The following is a 7647-nucleotide window of genomic DNA, read 5'->3' on the forward strand; positions in this document are numbered from 1 at the left end:
GAGAGGGAGAGGAGAAAGCCTCTGGATAGAGCCCCACCTCCCACCCAACCTTCCCTGGGAGCCGGATCCAAAGACATCATTTGCTCAGGTAGCCTGGTTGCCAGAGTGACTCCGCCCCTTCTTGGCCTACACTAATGGTTCTCAACGAGGGCGATTTTGCCCCCATAGGACACATCACCAATGTCTGGAGATATTTGGGATTGTCACCCCTGGAGTGGTGGTGCCCTAGCATCCAGCAGGTGGAGGTCAGGAGTACTGCTCCACATCCTACAATGTACGGGACAGCCCCCACAGCAAAGAATGATCTGTCCCCAAAAGGCAACAGTGCCAAGGTCGAGAAGCCACTATCTGGCATTGATGGTTCTCCCCAGAATGGAGGCCTATCTTCTCAAAGGTCCTCCTTGCTAGCAGAAGGGCTCCCCCCACCATCGTGGTGCCAGACGTCTGGGTCCCAGGCTCTAACGGACACAGATCTCCCAGGATCTGTCCTTAGACACCTGCTCTCGGGGCAGACTCCAGCCCACAGCCCGCCTCCATCAGCTGTGGTGGCCCTAGGCTGCAGCTTCCCAACAGTCTCAGTGACTAGGACCTGTCAGTAGGCTCTGGTAGGGTCTGACAGAGCCTGGTGGGGAGGCCATTCCCCTCATGAAGCTGGTCCCTTAGGGATCTTGCTTTCTAGGCAAGAGACCCTCCCGAGCAGTAGGATCCAGAGAAACCCAGTTGGAAGTAGCATCCATTTATCATTGCCCCAACCCATTGTCTCTCTCCAGATCAGAGACCCAATCTAAAAAGAGGTCCTGATTCATAGGAAGTGACTGAGGGGGCCCAGTGAAGACTATGACCACAGTCAAAGGTATATGATCAGAGATTTCCTGAGTATGAGGCTCAAACGTCTCCAAAATACCCCACTGATGAGCAGAATATAGTGTAGCCACCTCGGAAAAAATTTTGGCAGTGCTCCAAAGGATAAACACAGAGTTGCCCATTTGATCCCACGATGCCACTCCTAGGTATATACCCAAGAGAAATAAAGACATGTGTCTGTACAGAATCATGTACATGAACATTCATAGCAGCATTACTCATTGGCCAAAATGTGGAAACCACCCAACTAATCCATCCACAGACAGATGGATAAACAAAATGTGGTCTCTCCATACAAAAGAAAGGAACAGATCACTGACACATGCTAGAACATCAGTGGACCTTAGAAACGTTATACCAAGTGAGAGAAGCCAGCCACAGAAGACCACATGTCGTTTGATTGTGTTTTTAGGAAATGTCCAAAATGGGCAAATCTATACAGACAGAAGGTAAATTTGAGATTCCCTAGGCCAGGTCGGTGGGAAGTGGGAAAATTAGGGGGTGATGGCTTAAGGAGGTGACATTTCTTTGGTGGGTAAGGACAATGTTCTATGTGAAGGTAATGGGGTGACACGGTACTGTGGATGTTTTGGAGCCATTAGTCATATACTTTAAGTGGGTGCATTGTACGATATGTGAATTATATCTCAATAAAGCTATTTTAAAGAAGGCAGAAAACAAAGCAAACAGACACACACACAGGACCCCTTGGGTAAGCAAGACTGCCTCCCAACAGAGCCTGATGAGGTCCCCACAGTTCCATCCCTGTGGGGCTCTGCTCACCTGTGTTCTCGGTGTGGCAGGTCACAGAGGTAGACGGTGCATTCCATCCCAGATGGTCGTGACGGTGGCTGGGTAGGACTGGGCCGGCCAGAGACCCAACACAGGCACCCTCCTCCCACAGGAGGACCTGTTCTGGGAGTCCCGCTGTCCACCCACCTGCAGCTCAAAGGCCTCGTAGCCTCCCCTGGGGCAGGACCAGGTCAAGATGACTCCGTGTCCCCCAGAGGTGCTGATGCAGGAGGTGATGGTGACCGGGCTCGGGGCTGGGTAGACAGGACAGGAGGAGTCAGTAGGAGCCATACAGGGTGGCTTTCCATCCCCCCACCTACGCCTACTTCCCACCTGTGGTGCCAATTCTCTGAGAACTAGTCCATCCTTTCCTTCTCAAAACCAAAACTCCTCTTCATCTCCCATATTCTGTCCTCCCCAAATGGACAAACAACAGACCCCTTCAAACTATAACTCCCATGAGCCTTTGGATGCTATCACTGCAGCTTATGAAGTCATGACCTCATGGCCTGATGGGATTTGGAGTCCACTCACCTCCCACTGCCCCCAGGCCCAACCTAAGCCCCCACCAGGTAGAAGGGGGCCCATCTCACCTGTGGATGTAAGGAGGCTCTGTGCAGAACTGGCCACATTGTTCCTCTCTTCCCACACGTTGAAGCTGTACGAAGTCCCGGGTTCCAGAGTCTGCACCTCATAGCAAGTCTCATTGGTCCTGCCTGTCTAGTTGGCCTGATGTCCTCGGGGGTCTTGCTCTCCCTGGGGTTGTCCCCCAGGGGCTCACTGGACCCAGTATGTGTGGGCCTGAGAGGGGGGGTCTGTGGGGGCCTTCCACCCCAGGGTGATTGGGTTGTTGGTCTGAGTTTCTTTGTGCAGATCTGTGACCCTGTTGGGAGGTGACAAGTGAGGAGGGATTGTTGGAAATGCCCCCCACAACACCCTCTCTGCCCCAGAGCACCTGGAGGCATCCACACTTGGTGAAGGGGTGCAGTGTCTCAGCCTCCCAGGTCCCTGTCCTCCAGTTCCCACGATGTTGGGTCTCCCACCTCTCACATCCTCCCAGCCCAGTAGACCCAGTACATGAGAGGTAGGCCAAAGCACAGAGCTAGCCAACCGAGCCCGAACACCAGAAACTTGTACTCGGATACTTTAGGGTATTTCTTGTCTTCTGAAGCTCTAACTCTCAAAGGTAGGTCAGGAAAATGAGGCGACTGCATGCCCCCGTTGCTAAGGAGAGACACTCCCTAACAACAGGGCTCCATCCTTTGAGAACACTCCAGTTCCTAGGAAAGATCGCAGGGGCCCAGACCAGCCCCTTCTTACAACCCTGGAACACGCATGAGTCTCACCTGTGGGCACATCAAAGACCTGTGTATTGCTGCTGGCTCTGCTCCTTCTCTCCGGATGGTGAAGATGTACAGGACCCCACTTCCCAGACCCTCCTCCATGACCCACGTTCCTGAGATGTTCAGCGTCTCACTGGTGAAACCTGCCTCCCACCATTGGGCCCAGCAGGTGTCGGGTGGGTGGTGTGGGCCCAGGGGAGCTGTCCAGGTCAGGATGACAGAGCTCATGCTGCATCCTGAATCTCCAGGTTTGTCACCAGATTGGGCACAAAGAGAGGGAGGAGGGTCAGCATTTCCACATCCCTAGGTACCTGCACCACACCTGGACAGACCCGGTTGCCAAGGAGGGTGTTCCCTAGAAATCGGGCCCAGAAGCTAGAGGCCTAGGATGGGGTGTCAGTCTGGGGCTCCACATCCCTGATCTTGGAGCCCCAGGCTCCACGGACCTCATTTCCTCTTCTTCTCCTTAGAGTCAGCTTCAGGGGAGACCACATCTCAAATGTGGACACTGCCTATCTGTCTCAACAAGGCCATGGGAGTGTGGGCTCCCACAGCGCTCTATTGGAGCACTATCTTTACTAACCAGCTCCTACTGTTGCCTCGAAGCTGGGAGTTATCTTGGCTAATCCTCACCTCCGTGACTGCTGTGGGTTGCATTGTGTCCCTCAGAAAGATATGTCCACATCCTAACCCCTGCTGCCTGGGAATGTGACCTTGTTTGAAGATAGGGTCTTCGCAGATGTAATCAAGGGAAGATGAGTTCACATGGAGTAGAACGAGCCCCAAATCCAATGACTGGTGTCCTTAGAAGGAGAGAGAAATTTGGACACAAACAGGAAGAATATCATGGGAAGCTGGAGGCAGAGATTGGCGTGATGCATCTTCAAACCAAGGAATGCCAAAGATTGCCAGTAATCGCCAGAAGCTGGGAGAGGTGAGAAAAGATTCTTGAGGCTCCACAGAGAGCATGACAACACCTCCATTTTGGAATTCCAGCCTCCAGAACTGTGAAACAACATGTTTCTGTTGCTTTAAGCCCCTCAGTTGGTGGTACTTTGTTATGGCAACCTCAAGAATCAAATGCAGTGAACTTTCTCTTTCTCTTTGGTAGGGTCATCCCTAGGGAGGGTCATTTGTCACCTGTAGACATGCAGAGGGTCTCCCTGGGGCTGCTCCCTCTGTCCTTTTCAGCCCACACTAAGAATTCATACAAAGCTGGGGTTCAAGTGCATCCACCACAATCCAGGTGTCTGGGGTGCTGTGAGGACCACCTGGGAAGCTATCCCTAGACCTCTGGATCCCCTAGAGGCACAGCTGAGGGCCTGGACCCTCAGGGACCTCCCTTCTCAGGGTGATGGAACTGGTGGGCTGAGCTTCTACCTTTAGGCCTCTGACTGGGTTGGAGGCTGGAAGGGGGAAGATAGGCCTGTTAGGGGCAGGACATCAGACAGTGCCCGCTCCTTCATCCACCCCATGCTCATCCACAAGTCCCAGAATGTGTGTTTCCTATCAGCTCTACAAGGAGCCCGCAGCAGGCTCAGGGGGAGAGCAGTCCAAACTCCTTTGTCAGCAGTGTGGATGGAGGAGTGGGGGGCCATCAGTGAGGCTCGGGACAACTCACCACCAGCTGGTGAGTAATTTTCTACTGTGTGTATGTATACAAGACAGTCCCCATTTTGTTTATTCACTCATGCGTCGATGGACACTTGGGTTGCTCCCACCTCTTAGATATTGTGAATAGCACTGCTTTGAGCATGGGTGTACAAATATCTCTTTGGGACCCTGCTTTCAATTATTCTCAATTATCCCAGTGTGTTGGCTCCACATATGGTAATTCTATGTTTAATTATTTTGGGAACCGCCATGCTGTTTCCCACAGTGGCTGTTGCATGTTACATCCCCATCAACAGTGCCCAAGGGCTCCCATTTCTCCACATCCTCGCCAACACCTCTGATTTTCTTCTTGACTGTTGCCATCCTAATGGGCATGAGGTGGTCCCTCCTGGTTTTGATTTGCATTTCCTTAATGACCAATGATATTGGCCATTTTTTCATGTGTAACTCACTCACTTTTTCTCTCCATATTATTAACGCCTTTCTCTGATAGGGTACGTCTAGCTCGTATAGACTTGATAAACGTATTTCTACGAGCAAGCCTCCTATATATGATCTGTTTCCTTTTCCACCACCCACTCCTCACCCACGCGAAGACCCTTCTCACCTGCTCAATCTCTCTGACTCCGCACACAGGGCTGCCCACCCCGTGAACACCCTCCCCACCCTGCTTCACCCTGACGCCCCACAATGAACCCCTGCCTGTTCCCACCACCACCACCACCGTGGACGCCTATGTGGCTCATTCCCACTGAACGGCTTTAGGACTGAAATGTCCCAAAAGGGAAGGAAGAGGGGGAGAGGAAGAAGAAGGAAGAGAAATACTTCATCTTTGGTGGGTTCGGGTTTGTTTTTTGATGAACAAAGCTCAACATTTTCTTAAACATTTTATTTTGAAATTATTAGAGACTCCCAGGAAGTTGCAAAAAATAGTACACGGGGCCCCATGTGAGCTTTGTTTCCACTAACCCCCGTGGTAACATCTCACACACATAAAATATAGCATCAAAAGCAGGAAATCGACAGTGATACACAATACTGTTAACTGGACTACAGGCCTCATTTCTCAGGTTTCACTGTTTTTAAGCATTTGTGTGTGGGTGTAGTGCTGTGCAATTTTAATCTGTGTAAAGAATTGTGTAGCCACCACCACAGTGAAGATATAGACCTGCTCCATCATTGAGGAATTACCTTGAGCTACCCCCTTTTAGATTTGACTATCCCCAATCTGTATCTCCCGACAACCACGGGTCTGTCCTCCATTTTTAAAAGTCTGCCATCTCTTTTTTCTTTCTTTCTTTCTTTTTTTTTTAAGATTTATTTATTTATTGAGAGAGAGAGAGAGCTCGAGCGGGGTGGAGGGACAGAGGGAGAGAGAGAGCGTGGAGCTGGACGTGGGGCTCGATCCCAGGACCCCGAGATCATGACCTGAGCCGAAGTCAAGAGTCCGTCGCTCAACCGAGTGAGCCACCGAGGCGCCCCCAGTCCACCGTTTCAAGAATGAGATACGCGGTGGAATCACACAGCGGGAACCAACCCTACTAACACCTCGATCCGGAACTTCTGGCCTCCAGAACCAGGAGACCACAGAGTTCTGGTGTTTCAGCCACTCCTTCTACGGCCTCCCGTGGCCATCCCCTTTCTGGCCCCCACCAGCCGCCAACCTTGTCCCCCTCCACCACCAGTCTGTGACGCCCTTCCATCTACCCCGAGTTTCTCACCAGTTTTACTGTTCTGTGGCTGGTAGCGCCTCTGCTCCATGCTAACCTCTCCCCGTATGGCTCCTTCAGGAACTAAATCCATATTTGTTCACCATCTCGAACCAATCCCCTTAGTTACTTACCCAACATCTGCAGGTTCCTGCAGCCTGACCACAGGCCGGCCACGAGCTCAGTGGGCAAACAGCGTCTTCTGGTCCTGGCCAAGGGCGCGGCACCGAGGAGACGGTCAGGGAAGGGGACCCCAGCGTGAGATGAATGGGCCATGACCAGGGTAGCGCTGGGCATGGCGGGAGCGCTGAGGAGGTGTCTGCCCCCCAGCAGGAGGCACCCCAGGGCTGAGTCTCAATACTAGAGTAGGATTTGGTGAGTGGAGAATGGCATTGGGAAGGCGGCTCGGCAGAGGAGGGCAGGTGTCCAGGGGGCGAGCTGGGACGACTCAGGGGACCCGAGAGTATTTTGGTGTGGCCAGAGCTGTGTGTGGAATGGGGATGGGAGGGGGCGACCCTGAGCTGGGGGTCAGGTTTGCGGGGCCCCAGCCTAGTCTGGACTTAACATCAGCGTGCCAGGTCGGCGAGCACCTGGTGGGGCGGGGAGAGGCCATGGGAGCCCCACGCGCTTCCCCACCCCCGCACCTGGCCGCAACCACCTCTTCCATCTGGCTGTTCCTGAGCCCCAGGCCGGCGATGTGGTAAGTGAAAGGCTTTCCCGAGTTCTGTGAGCTGCTCTAGCACGTTAATCAAACCCAAGGAGGGGCTCGTGGGAACCTCTCATCCATATCCGGTGGGTCAGAAGCTCAGGTGACAATGAGGACTTGGATTGGCCGGGGGTGGGGGGCAGTCCTGTGGGACGGGTAGATGGTGCCAGAGCTGACTTGAACGGTAGGAGCCCAGCTGGGGTTGGAGAATCGCTTGTTCGTGTTCGGGAGCCCACACACGGGGATGGGATAGAAGCCTAATCACGTATCATTGAGAAATGCTGACAACAACCTGAACCCCAAATGATCGGGAACACGTTTAAAGATGAGTTATGATGGGGCGCCTGGGTGGCTCAGTTGGTTAAGCGACTGCCTTCCGCGCAGGTCATGATCCCGGAGTCCCGGGATCGAGTCCCGCATGGGGCTCCCTGCTCGGCAGGGAGCCTGCTTCTCCCTCTGACCCTCCCCCCTTCTCATGTGCTTTCTCTCTCTCTCATTCTCTCTCTCAAATAAATAAATAAAATCTTAAAAATTAAAAAAAAAGATGAGTTATGCTGCTGGTTGTCCTGGGCTGGAGGGCAAGAGTGGTCGGGGAGGTGAGGCTGGAAGGCATGGGGTC

The 7647-nt window shown here is 52.9% G+C and overlaps 1 protein-coding gene across 1 annotated transcript in view; it reads right to left on the bottom strand.

Moving 5' to 3' along the window:
- Positions 1 to 6374, bottom strand: part of PTPRH (protein tyrosine phosphatase receptor type H) — a 15686-nt gene extending 9312 nt beyond the window's left edge. The window contains 7 exon segments of the mRNA XM_081807933.1: positions 1648 to 1683; positions 1686 to 1910; positions 2250 to 2611; positions 3154 to 3232; positions 3235 to 3374; positions 4312 to 4405; positions 6335 to 6374. Coding sequence (XP_081664059.1) covers positions 1648 to 1683; positions 1686 to 1910; positions 2250 to 2611; positions 3154 to 3232; positions 3235 to 3374; positions 4312 to 4405; positions 6335 to 6374 — 976 coding nt within the window.
- Positions 6375 to 7647: the final 1273 nt, after the last annotated feature.

Source organism: Leptonychotes weddellii, chromosome 16 (assembly GCF_054177405.1).
Source record: "Leptonychotes weddellii isolate Sample4059 chromosome 16, ASM5417740v2, whole genome shotgun sequence".
In the NCBI taxonomy this organism is placed as follows: Eukaryota; Metazoa; Chordata; class Mammalia; order Carnivora; family Phocidae; genus Leptonychotes; species Leptonychotes weddellii.